The 23,138-nt window shown below is 43.2% G+C and overlaps 1 protein-coding gene across 4 annotated transcripts in view; it reads left to right on the top strand.

Moving 5' to 3' along the window:
- The window catches only part of LOC144495835 (lethal(3)malignant brain tumor-like protein 4), a 316,415-nt gene that overhangs the window by 182,702 nt on the left and 110,575 nt on the right, over positions 1–23,138 (top strand). For all 4 annotated transcript variants that reach the window (XM_078216430.1, XM_078216429.1, XM_078216428.1 and 1 more), the window contains one exon: positions 1,532–1,634. In XM_078216430.1, the coding sequence (XP_078072556.1) occupies positions 1,532–1,634 (103 nt within the window). The remainder of the gene's footprint in view (positions 1–1,531; positions 1,635–23,138) is intronic.

The raw sequence follows: 23,138 nt of genomic DNA, 5'->3' as shown, positions 1-23,138 counted from the left end.
GCTCCTCAATCATGCTGGGATGAGGGGAAGCTTTCTAACTGACACATGGACCTGACAGAATCAGCATCATCATCATCAAATCCTTAAGGATGATTCCGCCAAATATCCTTCAGTCACTTTGATATTCTGCTCTGTATACTTAGCAATCCAATTTACACCCACTCTGCCAGATGGTCCCTCGAGACCAGCAGTCTATTATTCAGTACCTTTGCATGGAATTTACTTATGTTATTAGATCTCATGGAAAGGGAGGGAATTTGTAGATGCTCCTGCAGTTGCTACTTTCTCTGGACTGGCATGCAATGAGTTGAACTCCTCCAAACTTTTTGTGCACAGGAGGGCAATGACTGCACCACAACCCCAGCAATTTGTCCCATCTTTTAGGAAAGTACATTCAGAGTCTTAATTTGTGTCAAATGCTCAGCCAGCACCACAACTCTTCATGGCAAGACTCCTCAGATCATCAAATGCATTGAGTCTTGTAAATACTGAAGTTGCTTCTTTCTGCCAAATTTTCCTCACATTTTCTTAGCTCCCTTGACATGTCTGGCCCATGTCAGCTCACCCCATTCACACCAACATTATTTAAATAGCTGACCATGGAGTTTTTAGAAGAGTGAGAGGGGATCTCATAGAAACTTGTAAAATTCTAACAGGGTTAGTTCCCTTTTAGAACTGAGGTGAGGAGATATTTCTTCACGCAGAGGGTGGCTAATGTGTGGAATTCACTACCACCGAATGAAGTTGAGGCCAAAACATTGTCTGATTTCAAGAAGAAATTAGATACAGCTCTAGGAACTAAAGGGGTCAAGGGATATGGGAGGAAGGGGGAATCAGGACATTGAATTCGATGATCGGCCATGATCAAGATGAGTGGCGGAACAGGCTCAAAGGGCCGAATGGCCTACTCCTGTTTCTATGTTTTTTGTTTAGCTTCACCTGCTCTACCACAGCTGGGCTGGGGACTCTGGACTTTTCAAGTGTCAGCCACAATTATGAAATCCTTAGTGTGAGCATGTCAGTGTGCATCAATTAAACTAACTATTCACCTCTGTCTGTCATAACACCCAAAGTAGAAAAGAAACGAAAAAGCAAAAAAGTTTCAAATAAACACCATGAGATATAATAGATGCGCAGGATGAATTTGCAGCCATAACCCCAAAGTTGCGGTGTTGGCAAGTGCTCAGCTCTTTGCATTTTGTGATGCTGTTAGTAGGCCTTGCTGTGATTATTGTTCTGCAGTTGATGTGTCATTATGCTTTACTTAACAAACTTTAAAAGTGAACGAAAGAAAATTCTAATCTCCACTCTATCTGAAAACTAGATTAATTGCCCACAGAAAGTTAAAGCTCTATCTATATCTTGTAAAAAACCCAGAGTTAACAGGCAACAATTCAAGGCTAACATTTAATCTAGACAGTTATAAACAATCCAAAGCTTACTCTTGTGGTTTCTTCTATTCCCTGAATTTCCAGGAAAGTATTGCGTGCTTTCGCAAGAGTTTTTTATTTCTGATCTTTTTCCTTTTCAGCTTCACAAGACCTTTTGGCAGCTCCAAGCCCAGGAGGATGTCCAACACCTGGATGCAAAGGTGTTGGACACATCAAAGGTGCCCGGTACACAGGTCATCACAGGTAAGTGATAAGTGTCTTTCAGACATGGAACTGTATTTTGAATGCTCCTTGATGCTTTCAAATTGAGTGCAGAGTATCCATGTCCCTTCTTTTACACTGTATTAACATTGGCATGGCTGTGGACACTTTTACACTGCATTAACATTGGCATGGCTGTGGACACTTTTACACTGCATTAACATTGGAATGGCTGTGGACACTTTTACACTGCATTGATGTTGGCATGGTTGTGGACACTTTTACACTGCATTAACATTGGCATGGTTGTGGACACTTTTACACTGCATTAACATTGGCATGGCTGTGGACACTTTTACACTGCATTAACATTGGAATGGCTGTGGACACTTTTACACTGCATTGATGTTGGCACGGCTGTGGACAGTTTTGCACTGCATTAACATTGGCATGGCTGTGGACTCGGTACAACTGTTTGCAGTTTAATTTAGATTTTTAATTTTGCTTATTGTGTAAACCAAAGCTTTGAACTGGAGTAACACCCCAGTTTGCAGATTTAAGCAACCTCCTGTCAAGGTTTGATGGGGCTGCTCAGCCATCTGCAGGCCTATCTGAATATTGTGTCCTTGAGATGAGGTGCCTCTCTGGCTGCCCGCTTCCCCCTGACATGGGCACCTGGTAATTGAACATCACCCTCAATCTCCCTTTACTAGCATCATTTAACCGTTTTGGGCAAATACTCCAGGAATCTGAACACTGAGGGTTGAGTTGTAAAAAGAATGGGGCCAGTTCAGGTGCTGAGATCTGGAGCAGTTGGGAACATGTTGTTGGGGGGGGGGTTCTTGAGTCTGGGAGCTGTGGAAGGAAGGGAGTTGTTTCTTGTTCTGGCTCAACCGGAAATGGTTCTCTACAAACACGGAAACTCATGGCAGTGCTGTATTTCTGGTTGCAGGGACAAGTGGAGATGGTGTAACGTTGTTATTTCAGCAGAGGTAGAGACTAGCTGCTCAGATCCCTGCTCTGACTGCTGAAATGATCTTGACCTCTGAGGTTTGCCAAGATCTGGACCAATCACCATGTCTGGATGAATGTATCACTATTAAGAGACGTAAGGGAGGAAACAGCAGAGGCTCTGGCCACTGCTTTCCAATCATCCCCAGTTGTACGCATGGGAATGAAGACTGGGAATTTTGCACTGTTGCTTAATAAGGGAGTTTTTTGAGAAGCTAACAAGGAAGGTCAATGGAGGGATGATTTGATGTCATTGTATACATAGAGTTTGCAAAGCTTTTCACAAGGCCCCACATGGAAGGCTGGTTCGCAAAAAATAAACTCATGGAATACAAGGGAAATTGGCCAGTTGGACCCAAAATTGGCACAGAGGTGGAAACAAAGTGTAATGGTGAACAACTGTTATAAGGACCAGTAGGTGATTACCAAACAAAAACAGAAAATGCTGGAAAATCTCAGCAGGTCTGACCACATCTGTGGAGAGAAAACAGAGCAAACATTTCGAGTCTGGATGATCCTTCGCCAGAGCTGAAGCCAATAGAATATAAAATGATATTTATACTGTTAGGGTGAGGAGGGAGAGGGGGATTGACAAGGATGTCATAGAGATAAATTGGTCTCCAATAGTGTTCTGGAAGGCTCAGTGCTCGCTCTCTTGGTTTAAACTGTGTATGTCAATGATGTAAGAGTTTTAACAACACTCCATCTGACGAAGGAGCAGCGCTCCGAAAGCTAATGGCATTTGCTACCAAATAAACCTGTTGGACTTTAACCTGGTGTTGTTAAAACTCTTACTGTGTTTACCCCAGTCCAACGCCAGCATCTCCACATTATGTCAATGATAGCAGGAGCAGAGCAGACTCAACCATCAGAACATAGAGCAGCATGTGGGGTTCTGATTCGGGGTGGGGGGGACTGCATTGCGGCAGAAATTAAAGTGCTTTGAGTGGACCAGCTTCCATGTCGCCTTTTGCTATCATACCACTCAAGGCCCATCCATCTCCTTGAGAGCACTTTGGTACAGATGGTTGCAAACAAAAGGTACCTGTCGCCTTATTGAAGACGTTGCTAACATTATTAGCAGCTGGCCGTGCTTAAGGCTGGCCTGAAGTTATGATTGCTACCTTTGATGTTCCACAAGATTGACGACTCAATACATGCAAGGCATCATTACACTGTCCTGTGACATTAACGCACTCATGCTAAAGGCAGATTCTTCCATTCTCTGTACTGTTGTGGTCAGTGTGCATGAAAGGCCTGTCAGTATATTGCATATTCCTTGCTGCTGCTCAGTGATTATCATTTTTCATGATGTCCTTCGGGATACAGCAACTGTGTCCAACTGAGCAGAGCTTGGGGAGTGCTGTGCCCTCCGAAGCAAACTCTCCACTGCTGTCCTTGCCACTCCCATACACTCTTTCTCATGTTTCATGTGCAAGCCACTGGTTGAGAACCCAACTGCCTGTTTTGCTGGTCCCACCAAGTGCGAGTTGGTGTGTAGTGGACACAAGTCCTGTAATGATGCAGCCTCCGAACAATTGAGGATTGATCATCTGTGACGTCCATGACTGCTACTGCACACATGAAAACCCTGGAGAAAGTGAAATATATGTCTTACTGGCAAGTTAAGACTGCAGTAGCCTCTTCATTACGGCGATGATCATATTTTACTTGCTATTGTAATCAAATCTGATTGCGTTATGATGTGAGTTGCTGATATTTAATTGTGTCACCAGGTGGCTGAAAGGTCATTAATTTCCCCATCTCCAATGACCAGGGACAATGCCACTGGTTTCGAGCACCACCTCCTCTGTATTGTGATCTGTGAGATGTGTGGTGGCTCACTGTACCTTGTATTTTGCACTCCCCTCCTACAGTGAACGAAAGCACAGGCCTATAAGTGTGTGCTTGTGTTCACCTGATGAATGCAATGCATTTGGTGAGGAAAGCTATCAGGTAGAGGCAAGAAATTGCAACGCAATCAGAGTGAGTAGCAGTGGTGGGTAGATAGATAGACTTTAACCTGGTGTTGTTAAAACTCTTACTGTGTTTACCCCAGTCCAACGCCGGCATCTCCACATTATGTCAATGATAGCAGGAGCAGAGCAGACTCAACCATCAGAACATAGAGCAGCATGTGGGGTTCTGATTCAGGGTGGGGGGATGTGAGGATATTCATAGAGAAGGATGGGTACACATGTAAGCTAAGTGGATGTGAGAATGATGTGACGAGTAGTCTTGACAATTGTCAGTGCAGAGAGAGAGGTAGGGTGACGGGCAGTGCAGGATTTGGGTAAATGTGTAACTGTACTCCTTCCTAACCTGGTCAAGTCATTAAAAAGCTTCTTTCCACCAAAGACATGAAGCATTGATTCTGCCAGTGACCTCCTGGGCTACCTCCAGCCACACCCTCTTCTGTGTTAACAGCAGGTACTTTCCTCCCATTGCTGGAGAAATGTGTCTCTTTCCATCTCCTCACTGCCCCAGCTGTACATCAAAGAAAGTGTCATTAAAGTGTGTTACAACCTTTGACCATTCTAAATCTATGCTGAGAATCCTTTCTCTGTTGCTTCAAACTCTCCTGTAAATTCTCCACTTGGATTCACGCTTTAAATATGTTAAGATCCCGTCATGCAGCTCCTCACCTTAGCAGCAGCCAAACAGCACTCAGATGTAGGAGTAAAATGATAGTGAAGTGGCTGTGTTAAAAAGCCATGCTGAGTGTACTTCAAATTTCACATAATGATGTTGAACCCCTGCACTCTCAACATGTCTCCACGTTAATCTCGGGGCCTTGAAGGGTGCATTAATTTCTTACCTGCAACTTATTAATCATTTAATTCTATTTCATTATGCATAGATCTGCATTATAATGAGTGGTGGTTCCTCTTGGTTCTATTATTGAATCCAGATGTCAACAAGTCAACAAATTAAAAGCAACAGCTTTGACTCATTCATTAACATGCATTTTAAATATTCATGAAAATTTCTGCCTGATGAAGGGTCTGGATAATTCCAAGCAATTTACTTTGACATGCTGCATTTGTGAGACAAATTATGCCTCATAGAATATTGATTTTCTATCAGTACTTGTACAAGTTGCTGCTATTACCTTTGTTGTGTTTAATCTTTGGTGAGACAAGATGCTGGAAGAACATTAGGATTTCTCTCTCATGTTTGTGCCAATGCGAACATGTTTTGCAGAGCAACTTAATCTCTTGATGTCCTGCAAAGAAGGATACTAAAGCTCCAGGGAAGTATAATTTTCCACGTGCACTGTAGCTGCCAGTTTGTATTTGCTGGAAATGTACACATTTGATTTGCAATTACATTACTAGTTTAGTACCTCATTGGTATTCACATAAATATGAGAATTGATTTAGGAATTGAACATTTGAATTGCTGCAATGTAATGAAACTTCCGTTCAAAATCTGATTCAAACTCAGCCATTTTGGTTGAGCGTTTGATATTTTGCCACTATAATTACAGGACTACTAATCACAAGATATTTTAGCACCGGTATTAATATGTGACAAAAATAAACTACTGTAGATGGTGGCTTATAAATCAACTTATAGGACAAATATAAAGTGTGTCAAGTGTTGACAAAATCTAATTCATATTGTTATGATGCAGAGGTGGATCCCCCCTTTGCGAACTAACACCTAACCACTCAAAGAGGAGTACCTCGCTTCATAATCTGTAAAGGTGTGTGAGAAGAGGAACAATCTGCTCTTCAGCAACTTTTAGTGGTTAAATCAAAATAACCCCTGATGCGCACTCTCTAAAATCAACAAATAACAATTTATTTATCGAACTAACAGTGAACAAGTTAACTAAACTATCAACAAACCAAATAAAATGCATTTCTAATGGAATGCTGTTCAGATAAATGCAATTCCCATTTATTAACAAAAAAATAGAATTTTAGTCATTCTGTAAATTACATCCCAGTTTTGTGTCATCCAGAATATTCGGGGCCTTCTCTGTTGATGCTTCTTTCTTCTTTGCTTTCTAGCTGAGGCTTTGAGCTAAAAGCTATGAGCTGTGGCAGATGGCAGTTTTTCTCTCCCTCTTTGGAGCTGAGAGCTGAACTAATAGCTATTACTCTGGCAGATGGCAGTTGCTCTCTGCTTTTGTCCCTTTGCCACCCTCCTTTTATACCTGTGATGACATACCAATATCCCCCACAATATGATTGGTCCTAGTTTGTCGATAGCATCAAATTTAATAGGTTCTTGGTATCTAAGTGCCTAATTCAAATTGATAGGCTGAATTCAGATAATTCAAGTGCCTGAAAGCCTGTTGCCTTGGTAACTCTGCTGCTTGGCCTTCTGGTACAAATGTTTCATTTTGGGTACTCTATCTGTACTTGCATTTTGTTTTACTTTTTAAGCACAGAATAAGCATCACCTTTTTAGGGGACCATGCAACGCTTTCTCCCTAGCATTTTACAATTTTACAAACACCAATCTACAATTACTCTACTCAAGTTCGCAACAATATGTTTTAGAATATAACTTTCAGTTTTAGGAATTAAAAATTTTAACTGTGAATAAATGGAAATGCCCTGTTAAGAAACTGGCAAACAACCCCAGCATAAATGCATGCCCAACAAGTTGAGGTTTAATTAATCTGTGTTTATCTTACAAGGTCAGAGTTGATGGTGAAAGAAAGCGTGAATAATGAATGATCCATCTCAAAGCTTGTAATGGAGTCAGAAGGTCTGGAGAAAACTCTATCAATACAGATTATTTATTTTAAAAATTCATTAATAGGAAGTTGGCATTGCTGGCTAGGCCAGCATTTGTTGCCCATCCCTAATTGCCCTTGAGAAAGGTGGTAGTGAGCTGCCTTCCTGAACCCTTGCAGTCCACATGGTGTAGATATACACACAGTGCTGTTCCGGCGGGAGTTCCAGGAATTTGACCCAGTGACAGTGATGGAATGGTGATATATCTTCAAGGCAGGATAGTGAGGAGCTTGAAAGGGAACTTCTGGGTAGTGGTGTTCCCGCTGTGTCTGCTGTCATTGTCCTTCCAAAAGGTAATGGTTGTGTGTTTAGAAGGTGCTGTCTAAGGAGCCTGAGTTCCTGCTGTGGATCTTGTAAATGGTACACACAGCTGCCATTGTGTGTTGCTGATGGAAGGAATTAATGTTTGTGGATATGGTGTCAGTCAGGCGGGCTGCTTTGTCCTGGATGGTATTGAGCTTCTTGAGTGTTGTTGGAGCCGTGCTCACCCAGTCAAGTGGAGAGTGTTTCTTTATACTTCTGTCCACTTTGTAGATGGTGGACAGGCTTTTAGGAATCAGGAGGTGAGATATTCGACACAGGATTCCTAGCCTCTGGCCTGCTCTTGTAGCTACAGTATTTATCGGGTTAGTCCAATTCAGTTTCTGGTCAGTAGTAAACACTAGGATGTTGAAACAGCAATCATAATGTCATGTGGAGATGGTTAGATTCTCTCCTGTTGGAGATGGTCATTGCCTGGTGCTAGTTATTTGCCACTTGTCAGCCCAAACCTAGATATTGTCCAGGTCTTGCTGCATTTGGACAATCATTGCTTTAGTATCTGAGGAGTCATGACTGTTGCTGAACATTGTGTGATTATCAGTGAACACGTGATGGGAAAGGAGATAATTGCTGAAGCAGCGGAATATGGTTGGACCTGGGTTTGTAGGGGTTCCCTTTCTCTCTGAGATCCCCTCTACACCCATATTCATGACACCAGATTCACGTGTGTGTGCCTTGAGCAGAATGATCAGTGAGACAGGTTACTGATAATTCACAATTTAGGGGAGACAGTGGTATTGTCACTGGGCTAGTAATACAGAGACGCAGAGTAATCCTCAGGGGCCCCACGTTCGAATCTCACCATGACAGATGGTAAAATTTGAACTCAATAAAACATCTGGAATTTAAAGCCGAATGATGACCATGAAACCATTGTCGATTGTACTAAAAATCCATCTGGTACACTGATGTCCCTTTGGGAAGGATATCTGCCTTCCTTGCCTGGTCGGCTTACATGCGAGTCCAGAACCAAAGTAATGTGGTTGACTCTTAATCGCGCTCTGAAATGGCATAAACAAATTACAAGTTACCGGCAAAATTCACCCCAACGCTTCACAAAAATCTTCAGACCAATATCACTGTGATCTGGCTGAAGCTTAGAATGCTCAACACGGCTGGTCTGTCTGGTGTTGATTATCGGCCCTGAGTCAAAGTGACCAGGCCTGGTATTTCCCCTGACACTAAGTGACAATTTAGCATGGCCAATCAACCTGACCCGCACATCTTTGGACTGTGGGAGGAAACCGGAGCACCCGGAGGAAACCCACGCAGACACGGGGAAAATGTGCAAACTCCACACAGACAGTGACCCAAGCCAGGAATCGAAGCTGGGTCCCTGGCGCTGTGAGGCAGCAGTGCTAACCACTGTGCCACCATGCCGCCTAGTCACACAGACACAAGAAGCATCCTATCCCGGAAATGCGTAAAGCCGCACAATTTATACCTGGTTTCGGAGGATGGGGTTACAAGGAAAAGTTCTTCAATGTCAACAAGAGCTAAACTAGAAGCTTTATGCTCCTAAATAGGATAGATAATGTGAATCCATCATTGTATTTCAAATTGAATCGCAAGGAGATATGGATACGAATTACTAAAGGCAGCTTATGAACTGATAGAGAATAATTCTGTGTGAGGACTGGTCTCCTATTTAGGATGGAGGAGCTACTAAAACTGTGAAATGATTAAAAAGGCGGTTGCATAGTGTGTTGGAACTGTAGGTTTCTATGGGAAGTTGAGTTAGATAACTGAATGGCTTCCACGCCTGTAATTATCTTTGTGAATCTTAGAGCAAGAACAAATGTAAATTGATGCACTTCACTGTGAACTTAATGAATGCTAACCGTGAGAATCATGATCATTTCTTTGTGGCCAGCAAAAAAAATAATTGTAAAATCAGGAGAGCTTTGAAATATTCAAAGACAGCAGATTTATTTTGTGATTGAGGAGCAGGAAGGCATTAGTGATGTCTTCAGGGAATGTGCAAATTTAGGAATCAGAACAGATGGCCTGTAAAAGGCATTCATCATTTTCGAGTGTGGTAATAACATAGCTAATTAGTTAGAATTATTGCAACTCTGCTGTATCGTCACACGATTATAACAATGTGCTGTCCACTGCATCCTACCAAAGTTTACTGCTGTTAGTTGAAGTAAGTGGTTTTCCTCTGATCTGATGCCTCCGTGATCATACAGTCTGTCTGAGAACTGACAAACATTTGGTGGATCAGAGTTGCAAAATGTATTGATTTCAACATTTTTTGTGAGCTTCCTGTTAGAATTTATCCACCATCTGTAAGGCAGAAGTCAGGAGTGTGATAGAATGCTCTCCACTTGCCGAGATGATTGCCACTCAAACAATACTTGAAGCTCAACAGCATCCAGGAAAAATGCAGCCCACTTGATTGGCACTCCATCCACTACTTTGAACATTCACTACCTCCAGCACCAATGCAAAGTGGCATGTGTGTGCCATGTACAAGATGCACTGTGGCAACCAGCCAATCCTCATTTGACAGCATCATCCAAACCCACAAGCTAGAATCACCATCTAGATAGATGAGGACAGTAGACACATCTGCAACCACCATCCAAGTTTCTCTCCAAGCCACGCACCATCCTGACTTGGAAATATTTCACTGTTCCTGCACTGTTGCTGGATCAAAATCCTGGAACTCCCTCAAAAGAAAGCACTGTTGGTGCACCTACACCAGATGGACTCACCATCATCTTCTGATGGGCAGTTAGGGATGGGCAAAACAAACTGGTCTTGCCCACGACGTTCACATCCCATAGAATAACTAATTGACAGCTGGGGATACTGCCATTGACCTCAGCATTCCTGAATTACAGAAGGGAAAACCAACCAAGGTATGAACTCCCGTTTCCTAACCAGAATCCTGGCTGAAATATTCTCTGCATTTTTCAGTTGAGGATCGAACTGGACTTAGTTCCAGATATTGAAAATGCATTCGTGTTCATTGACTAAGCTGACACATGATTAAAGCAACCATTTTGGAGAGATACCAGAGCAGTAACCTGTTGAGCTGTACTGGAGCATTAATCAATTCTCTGTCAATAGAAAATGCTGGAGGAATTCTCCACCGCTGTTTTTGCCTGCTTTTTATATATAGTGGTGTTGGTGCTAAGGTGCACTGAGAGAGTGCCACATGATCAGAGGTTCTGTCTTTTGGATGAGAAGTTAATCAAAAATCATGTCTGTCCTTTACAGGTGGATGTAAAAGATCCCATGATGCCATTTCAGCAAAGAGCAGTAGAATTTTACCTGGTTTCCTGACCAATATTTATCCCTCAATTGACATCACAAAAACAGATTATCTGATCCTTGCCACATTGCTGTCCTTTCACCTGCCAAACCAGACAGAGCACGTAACATTCAGTTATCCCCTTAATGGGCTAAATTGCCTGCTTCATTGTCAGCAGGTGCTCTTCCGACTCTCGCGTGTGCCTGGCCACCCAAATATTGTGCGATAACGTCGGGATGTGTGCCTGACATATGCTCCCATGATTCCCGGTCAGATGCGCGCCTGCCCAAACAACATAAAGTTCTGACCTAACTCTATTTAGATGGCTAGAATTTGCCCTTTTATTAGGTCGTACTTCATGTGTTTTCTGGATCTATGATATTGATTTCCAATGCCTGCGATTGCCAACAAGAGCTGGGACCAGTAAGTCCACAGGTTCAAACACAGATACATTTGCTAAGCGCATTGAGAGCATTGACAAACATGGGCTGATCTGAGCAAGTTCTGAAACTGAGAGACTAGACTGTTTACTGAATTCTTCAAATTAACTTGACCAATTCAAACAAAATATCTCACTTCACAAAGGATGGAAGCTCTGCCTTTTTATATTCCACTCGATCAATTGCAAAGGTGCAGAAGTTTTTGCGCAACATTATTGAAAATCTATAAAGCAATAATTTTTCTGGATGTTAATGTTTGTTTATTAGTGTCACAAGTAGGCTTACATTAACACTGCAATGAAGTTACTGTGAAAATCTAGTCGTCCCACTCCGGCACGTGTTCGGGTACACTGAGGGAGAATTTAGCAAGGCCAATGCACCCAACCAGCACGTCTTTCCGACTGTGGGAGGAAACCAGTGCACCTGGAGGAAACCCATGCAGACACGGGGAGAACGTGCAAACTCCACACAGACAGTGACCCAAATTGAACCCTGGCGCTTTGAGGCAGCAGTGCTAACCACTGTGCCACCGTGTCACCCATTGGAGATTGGAATGTACAGGTAATATTGCCACAATTTACTTTTGCTGTTTTTTGGGGCCCTGGATTCTGTGCGTCCCAACAACAGCAATAGAATTTACATTCCCCTGGTGCAGCTTGTGGTTGGGCTTGGGCAAAAATTAGCTTTCAAAATCCGGTTATAGCAAGGAGTTGTTAATGGCTTTGGGTGTGGGGTTAGAAATTTGGCAAGAGAAACATAAACTGTTTTACTGAAAAGATTGCCCTTGAATGTAACCTAGGTTGATCAGATGACTCCATCTGCCAGCCAGAAGTAAAGTTAATTTGGATGGACTTAACTCAGTTTTTAGAACATGCAGCCCATTAACTGTCAGTGACAGGTGCTGAATTGTCAGTCATATTCTGAGAACTGACAATCATAGCTGAGGCAAATCGAACAGAAACGTCACTCTGCAGGATGAGGATGTTCTTTCGGTTCTTGGCATTAAGACTTATTGTTGAGACAGTGTAAAAGGGAGTGCTTTCTTCTGACTAACCTGAGAGCTTTATTAAGAAGAGAAGCAGTGGAATATTTTTCATGTGCTGGTTGTGTTTTAATTAAACTGATAATTTTTCATGAGGAAGTCCTGGTTCCAAGACTTTTTCTCAATTAGTGTGGACACTTCTAGTAGTTGTCACCACCCCTTATACCGATCAAAGTATTCATTTATACTTATACTTTACCTGTAATGATGCTCGATGATAATGAAATGGCAAATAATGGCCCAAATCTTCCTATTTTCAAGATGCGTGTCTTGACTTTGTGGAAGTCCTGATGTGTTGACCGACGGGGAATTGCCCAGGAAGTTTCAACTTCAGACATAGGACCCCACGGTTACTGTTCTCTTTAGCAACCTCCATCCAAGCTTTTTGATTTTGATTTGTCACATGTATTAACATACAGTGAAAAGTATTGTTTCTTGCGTGCTATACAGACAAAACATACCATTCATAGAGAAGGAAACGAGAGAGTGCGGAATGTAGTGTTACAGTCATAGCTAGGGTGCAGAGAAAGATCAACTTAATGCAAGGTAAGTCTAATCAAAAGTCTGACAGCAGCAGGGAAGCTGTTCTTGAGTTGGTTGGTACGTGACCTCAGACTTTTGTATCTTTTTCCCGATGGAAGAAGATGGAAGAGAGAATGTCCAGGGTGCGTGGCGTCCTTAATTATGCTGGCTGCTTTGCCGAGGCAGTGGGAATTGTAGACAGAGTCAATGGATGGGAGGCTGGTTTGCGAGATGGATTGGGCTACATTCACGACCTTTTGTAGTTCTTTGCGATCCTGGGCAGAGCAGGAGCCATCCCAAGCTGTGATACAGCCAGCTTGTTTGGTCAGGTGGGGATGTCTCCTCTTGCTGACCTGTGAGAGGGGAATTTCCTGCCTAGAGGGAGCCATCATCAAACTGTGATCACACCTTTGCCATTGCCCTCAGTCGTTGAGTATATTGATCTCTCACAATCTATACCAGTGGTTGAAGAAGTGGATACAGACAAGAGTCATGGTGAGCACCTCAGGAGGACTGGGGCTGTCAAGGTTGGCAGTAGCCACTCTGTCCACAGCAGACTTTAATTGACTTCTCCTGCACTGCATGCTGCCCTCCTAATGCAGCCCCTCCATTGCCCTGTTGCATGTGTACTGCCGGTGGTCCTCTAAACTGTCAGATGGCAGCTGCTCCCAGTTCAGTGTCTGCCCCCGTCACCACCTGACATCCTACCCTAGGCCTCCTGCTTTCTGGCAGTCCCAGCATTTAATTGTTATTGGCCACCTAATTGCAGTGAGACCATAGGACCCATGGACAAGAGTGGATGTGTTGTCCACTTCTGCTGATATTACCCTTCCGCCTAGTGTAAAATCCTAGCCTGTATGTTTTCACTGATATCAGAATATGGACAAAGAACAATACAGCACAGGAACAGGCCCTTCGGCCCTCCAAGCCTGCGCCGCTCATGTGCCCAACTAGACCATTTGTTTGTATCCCTCTATTCCCAGTCTGTTCATGTGGCTATCTAGATAAGTCTTAAACGATCCCAGCTTGTCCGTCTCAATCACCTTGCTTGGCAGTGCATTCCAGGCCCCCACCACCCTCTGTGTAAAATACATCCCCCTGACATCCGTGTTGAACCTTGCCCCCCTCACCTTGAACCTGTGACCCCTTGTGTTCGTCACCTCTGACCTGGGAAAAAGCTTCCCACTGTTCACCCTATCTATGCCCTTCATAATTTTATACACCTCTATTAGGTCGCCCCTCATCCTCCGTCTTTCCAGGGAGAACAACCCCAGTTTACCCAATCTCTCCTCATAGCTAAGACCCTCCATACCAGGCAACATCCTGGTAAACCTTTTCTGTACTCTCTCCAAAGCCTCCACATCCTTCTGGTAGTGTGGCGACCAGAACTGGACGCAGTATTCCAAATGTGGCCTAACCAATGTTCTATACAGCCGCAACATCATATGCCAACTTTTATATTCTATGCCCCGTCCAATAAAGGCAAGCATGCCATATGCCTTCTTGACCACCCTCTCCACCTGTGCTGCCACCTTTAAGGATCTGTGGACTTGTACACCCCAGGTCCCTCTGTGTGTCTATACTCCTGATGGTTCTGCCATTTATTGTATAGCTCCCCCTTACATTAGATCTACCGAAATGCATCACTTCGCATTTATCTGGATTAAATTCCATCTGCCATTTCTCCGCCCAGTGTTCCAGCCTATCTATATCCTGCTGTATTCTCTGACAATGTTCATCACTATAACATTTACTATAAACATTTAACTATAATGCTGCAGGAATTCCCCTATCCACTGGAGATTAGAAACCTGTAGTAAGGCCATGAGTTGGAAATAAAACATAGGGATTGATCATTGTTAAAGATATGGAGCCACCATCTCAGATTGATACTAAATTAGATTTGGTTATCTGACATGAAATTTTTCAATGATATTTCAAATTTCATACACAGGGCAAAGTGGTATTTAAAATAATCACTTGGAGTAGGTTTACTTCATGCTGTTTCATGTTCGTTTTAGCATAAGCAAGTGTGCTATATTTGTCTAATCCTATTAACAGTGGAAAGTTTGTATCTGAAGTCAGCAGATTTGAAAAGTGCTCGTCTCCTGATTCCACCAATGGTAATTTCAAGGCTTATGCCTTATGTGACTCATCTGAGACATTTTGTAAATGTAAAAGCCTGCTAATGAGGACCCGAGGACCAATTTTAGGCAGATCTTGGTCCTCTGGTTAGGATATATACATATTAACAGATTAAACAATTTCCACCTCTGTAAAACTCCAGTTTATGCAATTTTCAACACGTTTTCCCCAAACTGAAGATAAAGATGTTTAGTTTGTCCGTCATAAACTACTGTCAAATGTAATAAAGCTGGAACATAAATTTTTTTATTGTCATGATATTATTGTCTCATTGTGATAAGCCTCATCCCCAAATGTTATTGCCTTAACATTCGCATACTTCATATTTTTCTCAGCTTGCAAAAGTGTCATTTTCCTGCAGCTTCTAGAACTTGCGTCTGTTGATAAATGATGGTTAGAATGAGCTTAAGTTGCCATTGTTATAATCTCAGTGCTTGTTAAGGATTGTATTGCTCTTGGAGTAACATGATTAAATAGTCTGTAGAATGACATGTAACCATTCTGACTGGCACAGAATAGATCTTAAACAAGTTATTTCTGGGATATGACGTTTATATCTAAAAAAAAGTAATCATCCAACAGCTGAATGATGCATCTTTCTTTGATCCTAATTGTCACTTTTCAGATGTTATATTGTTACATTTTCAATGACTCAATGGCTCTCTATTATCATGTATAAATTGGCAGGTTTTCCTCTGAAACTCAAAACGTGTTGTCCATATTATATTCTGAACTGAATTACATGGGCCTGAAGTTTGTGCCTATTAGGCGTGTGTCCTCGGCAAGCCTGGAAGCGGGTGTGAAATGAGCTTCCAGCCGCAATCAGCCCTGGAATGTGATTTCACATTGGCCAGCTAATTAACAGGCAGTTGGTGTGAAAAGTGCGCCAAGAAAGACTCAATGCTGCGGGTTCAGGCCGTGCACTGAGATAAAGAAGGGTATGGCTGGAACTTCTAATGGACTCCCTCAGGGCAGACAACCACTGTGGAGCTGTCTCGGGGAGCTGCAAACCCTAGCAAATTAAATCCTGATGTTAGAAGCACAGCAAACTGTGTCTGGCCAACACATTCCAAAATAAATTTCAGTCCTGAGACACCTTTTCAAATTTTATTTCAGCCGGGACATTTGATCCTGCCCTGGATCGAGGTTGTAGCTAAAGTGTAAAGACCACCTGGTCAAATGGCCTGCCCGCCAACTGTAAAGGCAGACCACGTAACATCCAATTGGCCCCTTAGTGGACTTAATTATCTACTTAATTGTCAGCGAGTATGCTTCCGACTCTTGCATGCACCTGCTGACTGAAATATTGTGCGATGATGTCAGGCTGAACACCCGACATCTTCTCGCTCCATTTCACATGCTACCAGTCAGGAACCTGCTCATCTGAGCAAAGTCCAATTCTGGCCATGAAAATCTTTTGTAACTCATTTTGGAAGTGTCAGGTTGGGATCATTACAAGAGGATTTGAGTATAGGAGTAAAGGTGTCCTATTGCAATTATATAAAGCCTTGGTGAGATCACAGCTGGAGTATTGTGTGCAGTTTTGATCCCCTTATCTGAGGAAAGATATACTTGCCACAGAGCGAGTGCAACGACAGTTCACCAAACTAATTCCTGAGATGGAGGGATTGTCCGACGAGGAAAGATTAATGGGCCGGGTCTTTATTCTCTGGAATTTAGAAGAATGAGAGGTGATCTCACAACATTCAAAATTCTTACAGGACTTGACAGGTTAGATACAGGAAGGGTGTTTCCCCTGGCTGGGGGAGTCTAGAACCAGTGGACATAGCCTCAGAATAAGGGGCAGGACATTTAGCACTGAGATGAGGAGGATTTTTTTCACTCAGAGGGTGGTGAATCTTTGAAATTCTCTGCCCCAGAGGGGTATGGAAGCTCAGTCATTGAGTATATTCAAGACTGAGATTGATAGATTTCTACGTCCTAAAAAATCAAGGGACATGGGAACAGTGCAGGAAAATGGTGTTGATGTAGAAGGTCAGCAACCATCTCATTGAATGGTGGAGCAGTCTCTGAGGGCTGAATTGCCTCCTCCTCCGATCTCTTTATGTTCTTGTTAATTAGTTTTCTCAATTTTCAAGTATTGTTCTGAATTTTACAAGTTTGTCATGTCTCAAAAGCAAACCTGTACTATTCCAGTCACACCATGAGCCTTGAAGGACAATCTAGAAATCAGAACTTGTAAAAAATCTAATTTTAGAAACGAATTTCCGCTGAATTTCCACCCAGTGCTGGATGATCAGAAGTTTCATTCATCAGCAAAACATTGGGAAGGAGGTGCGAAGGCCAAAAGCTTCCCAAAGACATGGCAAGACAGGAATGCGGAGGCCCTGCTGACCTTACTAGCAGGACCTCAAGAAAGTTTTATAGCTCTGTTTCCCACCCAGCGGCCATCCAAATGGACAGCGCAGGGCACAATTCCCTGTAATTGGGAATGGAGAGAGATCCATGATTGGGACGGGAAGAGGCCAAAGTCTTCCTTGTTAGGATCAGGGGCCCACTTCTCCTTTCTCATGACACACAAGTAGTGCTTAAATAGACACTTAACCTTCTACAGCTGGTAGCTTGCACCTGCCTTTCACTGTCACATCTGGTGTAAATTTTAAATTGGATTCCAGATTGCGCTGTGAGAGCCAGTATAAATAATACCACATGACACCGCAGCACGGGTCACAGTGATTAGCACTGCTGTCTCACAGGCTAGAGACTTGATTCAATTCCAGCTTTGGGTGACTGTCTTTGTGAAGCTTGCACGTTCTCCCCGTGTCTGCTTGGGTTTTCTCTGGGTGCTCTGGTTTCCCCCCCCACGGTCCAAAGATGTACAGGTTAGGTGGATTGGCCATGCTAAATTGCCCCTTACTGTCCAAAAATGTCCAGAATAGGTGGATTTGCCATGGTAAATGCATGGGGATAGGGCAGAGGGGAGGGCCTGGGTTGGATGCTCTTTTGGAGAGTCAGTGCAGACTCAGTGGGCCAAATGATCTCTTTCTGCACTGTAGGAGTTCTATGGTTCTCCGTTCCATGATGGAGTAACCAGAGAGCCCCATAACCTCTGCTGTGAAAAGGGCTGCGATGTGTATATGACACTTTTGAGGTTGAATTCCCTCTAACGTCTCCATTGTTACTGCCTGTTAAAGGGTGAAGGGGGTTGACATTTAATTGTCTTTGGCTTCTGCCACTAAACTCTGTTCTCTGATTTGCAACCTTGGTATCTTACCTGACCCATCTTCCGATCCCATGAGCTGAATTTGATGCTCTGAGCAGAGCTTCCCCTGCCTCCCCCAGCATAAAAGCCAGAGTGTGAGCTTACCTCCACTTGGCCGGCTCAACCTGCAGCCATTTAATGACCATCAGGCCATTCATTGACTCGAGACATGGCTTTCAACCCCATTGGAGAAGAAGTGTCACCTCTGAGGGTTGCCATCTAATCCAATGGCTGGTAGTTCTCTTATCCCAGCAGTCCCATCTCTCCTGGTATACTGATGACATTGCAACAGGTGCTGAGGAAGATACCGGATGAAACATGAGTCCAAGGCTATGGGGAGGTGAGACTTGAGGTAGAGGGGCTGGAGGCAGGATACACATAAAGAAGGTAGTCCCCATGTTCCACAAACCTGGCAGGCTGGATACTTGATGTTATCCTTCCCCACCATAGGGTAATCCAAGCGGCAGCAAGAGAAGGCCCTGAAGTAGTCATTTCCTCCATGCTACACCAATGTCCGTTTATGCTATAAAGGACAGGTCTGAATTTCATCTCGGTGATAATCATTAGAGTAAACCATGGCAGATTTTCTGCATTGCAATGTAAGTATTTGTCACAAGTAACTGGAAGGACATTGATCATATTTTATTTATTTAACAATTTAACAGCAGAATTTAATTACATTTAACTTGGTCAACTGTTAATGTGAAGTAATTTAGTTGAGCTATTGTCTGAAGTGTGATTTAAATTGAAATTGACTTATTTTTGAAGTCCACACACTAATCTGTATATGTCGTCATTGTAAGACAGATGGTTAAGATGCGAAATAGCGAAAGCAAATAGACACTAGCCTCTAGCTCCATTTTCTTGAGTTTTATGATATATGTAAAACTTCTTAAATCTGCAGTTGTAAATTTGAAGGAATTATTGTTGAAAGGGAAATTGTGGCCAGGGAATCCCTCAGAGCTGTTCTTGCTCTGCCACCCTAACGTCTCCAGAAATGCAGCAAAAACCTTCTTCACTAGAACAGAAAAGGGTTTTTTTTGTTCATTCATGGGACATGGGCATCAATGGCTGGCCAGCATTTATTGCCTATCCTAATTGCCTTGGAGGGCAGTTGAGAGTCAACCACATAGCTGTGGCCCTGGAGTCACATGTAGGCCAGGTAAGGACAGCTGATTTCCTTCCCTGAAGGACATTAGTGAACCAGATGGGTTTTTCCGACAATCGACAATGGTTTCATAGTCAGCAGTAGATTCCTAATTCCAGATTTTTAAAAAATTGAATTTAAATTCCGTCATCTGTCGTGGCAGGAACTGAACCCAGAATATTAGCTGAGTTTCTGGATTAATAGTCTAGCGATAATACCACTCGGCCATCACCTCCCCCAGGCCAAAGACACATTAACCACAATACAAATTAGTAAAGTTGATTAATTTCACTCTACCTTTGGCAATTTTAAAAAACATTTGGATGAACATTGTAAAGTGTCCAAAAGGTGAAGGAAATGGATTGCTGAGGTGATGTCTGCTGGAAGTTCTGTAACATTGAGACACTGATGAGCATGACTGCCATTAATGCTGAATTGCAGAGAGCTAACTGTGTCTTTGTGGCATGTCTCAATCAAGTTCACTTATCAGACTGTATTTCCACATGAGTTTCTGAACTGCCGTGCTTATATAGCTAACTCTCGGGCTGGACCACTGCCTAAAGTAGGATTCACTGTAGATTGGACTTACCCCCTATGTCTTCAGAACTCCCAGCTTGCCCTTTACTCATGTCCTCTGTGATGTTTCTGACAAAATAACTCTGTGTGCAACTACTTCCACAACTCCTGTGGTGACTCTTTGATCTTTTAACTCACTGATACCAGCTGTGACCTGGAATCAATTAACTTTTTAATTTCACAGTGTAGCTGTGGAATTTGTTTTCCTCCTTTGTCATGATTTTTTTCTATTAATCCATTTTAGGAGTTTAGAACCACACACGGTAAAATAGTTCATTGTTTTCTACTTGGGTTTCCTTTTTACGTGGACCTAATGAGACTGAATATGGTGACACACAATGATCTCTTGCTCTCACTCTCTGATTATTGGGTGAATGTACGTACTGGTTATTTTCTGACTTTCCATTTCCAGTGGGGAGCTTTGCTAATCAGAAATTTGGGCACGCTTCACAAGAATTCCCCACCAGTGGAAATAAATGGTTGGAAAACATGTGTAATCCATGCTTGAATTTCCAATGGGCACAGCTGAGAGACAAGGCTTCCGGCTACAGTTTTAAGTTTTTTTATTTGTGTCACAAGTAGGCTTACATTGCAATGAAGTTACTGTGAAAATCCCCTCGTTGCCACACTCTGGCCCCTGTTCAGGTACACCAAGGGAGAATTTAGCATGGCCAATGCACTGACTCAGCATGTCTTTCGTTCTGTGGGAGGAAACTGGAGCACCCGGAGGAAACCCACGCAGACGCAGGGAGAACATGCACAGACTCCGCACAGACAATGACCCAATGACCCTGACTTTGTGAGGCAGCATTGCTAACCACTCTGCCACCGCGCCGCCCCAAGCAGCAAGTTGGAAATTACTCAATTCTTATATATTTGATAGCACATCTCCTGCAAGTTCTCCTCTTCATTTGCACACCATTACCTACGTAGGTCTCTTTCTCCATCAACACAATGCTCCCTGGCAACAACATCTGCAACATGACGAGCTTTAGACACACCTCAAGCTCTGCCCCCTTGCTGCCATTTTGTATCACTCCCTGTTGTCAGGCTGATTCAGGTTGTTTATAACCTTGACATCGTCTTCAACCTAGAAGTAAGGTTCAAATCCATTAACCTCTTATTTGCCAAGACCACCTGCATCCACCTATAAACATGACTCGTCTCCACTTTCAGTCATGTAGCAAAAGCTGCTGAAGCCCACATCCATGTCTGTCGCTTGACTATTTTAATATTGTCCTGGCTGATTCCCAATCTAACGATCTTCTTGAAATGTCAGCTCAACCTTAACTTTGCTGCTTGTACCCTATAATGCATCAACTCCCACTCACTCATCACCCGTGTCCCTGCTACCCGACATTGGCTGGTGGTTCCCCCAGTGCCTCAAATTTAAAACCTTCACCCCCATGGTTATTTCCCCTTGTGCCCTTTTCCTCTCTGTCTCCTGTGTTCCTTTGACTCTGGCACATTAAGCAACTACCTACCTTCACTCCACCATTGCCTGTTGAGCCTTCAATTGCACTGGCCACACATTCCAGAATTCCTTTCCATGTCTGAAATGGGATATACAAAGAACAATACAGCACAGGAACAGGCCCTTCGGCCCTCCAAGCCCGTGCCGCTCTCTGGTCCAACTAGACCATTCTTTTGTATCCCTCCATTCCCACTCCGTTCTTTTGACTATCTAGATAAGTCTTAAACGTTCCCAGTGTGTCCCAGGGATATCTGAAATAATGCCTTCAAAATACAGACCGGTGTCAAGCAAGGCTGTGTGGTTGCCCTCATACTATTTACAATCTAGCTGACAGTGGTTGTTCACCCCATCAAAGATTAACTGCCCTTTGGTGTCTGTATTAAATACCATCTAGATGGCTATCTCTTTAACCTCAGTCACCTCTTTGTCAAAACTAAAATGACCATCATAAACATATATGATCTGCAGTTTGTGGATGACTCGTGTGTCATTGCCCGCTCTGCACTGGGTTTGCAAGTCAACCTTGATCTTTCAAATTTTGCATACAAGAAATTCCTTGAATGTTGCTACAACAAAATTTGCATATTAGCCCAAGCCCGGTCAGCCAAATATTCCACATCCGGTATATTTTGTAGGAGACTTTGAAGTACGTTGAACACTTCCCATACTGCAGAAATCACCTCTTTCAAAAGGTCACCATTCATGAGGAGATGCAACATCAGACCTTCTACAAACAGCAGCAACAAGTGTTTGACATCTGTAGCGGGGCCTCTGGCAGCTAGAGATGTTGGAGGACAGGGCAAAGGAATTGGGTGTCCCACGGGCTCCTTTCTGCAGAGAGCAGTGTCTTTGACAAGCTGAGGAGCAGAGCAACAGCCACAAGGTGAGGGAGAAAACATCAAGGACTAATCCAGGCTTTGAGAGTGGCAATGTGGCAGGAACCCAGGGTGGCTTGAAGCCCCTGAGGGTGGTTAAGGAGCTAGGGAGGGAATTCAGTCAAATTGGCTGGCAGAACCCCTAAGTCTAAGCAGCCTCACGAGACAGTGAGGGATCGAAAACAAAACTGTACCCAGGAGCTGGACAGCAGTACAAGCCTGAACATGAATGAGTGTGTTGAGGAGCCGAGGCCCTGAATAGGACAGAGATCTGGAGCATTGCAAGTGAATATTCTCTGCAGATAGCTTTTCTTGGAGTTATGTTTTCCTTTGTAGTTGTTGCTTTGATGCTTTAATGCCGGTGGAATAAATGATTATTGTTTATAACTTTATGCAGTCTGTGTGCTCAAATTGCACATAACCCAATAAAGACTTTCACAAATGAACAAAAGTTCCAGTGTCCAGAGCAGTTGTCATGAACACACTGCTGTACAGCAGCAAGACTAGACTGTGTGTCAGTGACACATCGGAGCGCGAGAGAAATTTCACCAGCAGTGTCTCTGCAGCCTCTTCTGAATTCAACAGGACATCAAACAAACACTCATGTCCTTCTTGAAACCAGCTCCAAAAACATTCAGGCATAAGTCCCACAAAATCAACTTTGATGGATGGCTGAGAAGTGTTTCCCCTGCCAGGCCTTCTTTTCTCAATAGTCAAATGGCCAATATTTCAGGGGAGGACAAAGAAAATATTT

The sequence above is a fragment of the Mustelus asterias genome, chromosome 7 (genome assembly GCF_964213995.1).
Source record: "Mustelus asterias chromosome 7, sMusAst1.hap1.1, whole genome shotgun sequence".
NCBI classification, from domain to species: Eukaryota; Metazoa; Chordata; class Chondrichthyes; order Carcharhiniformes; family Triakidae; genus Mustelus; species Mustelus asterias.
The sequence above is the reverse complement of the archived record's forward strand: the minus strand, read 5'-3'. Positions and strand labels throughout refer to the sequence as shown.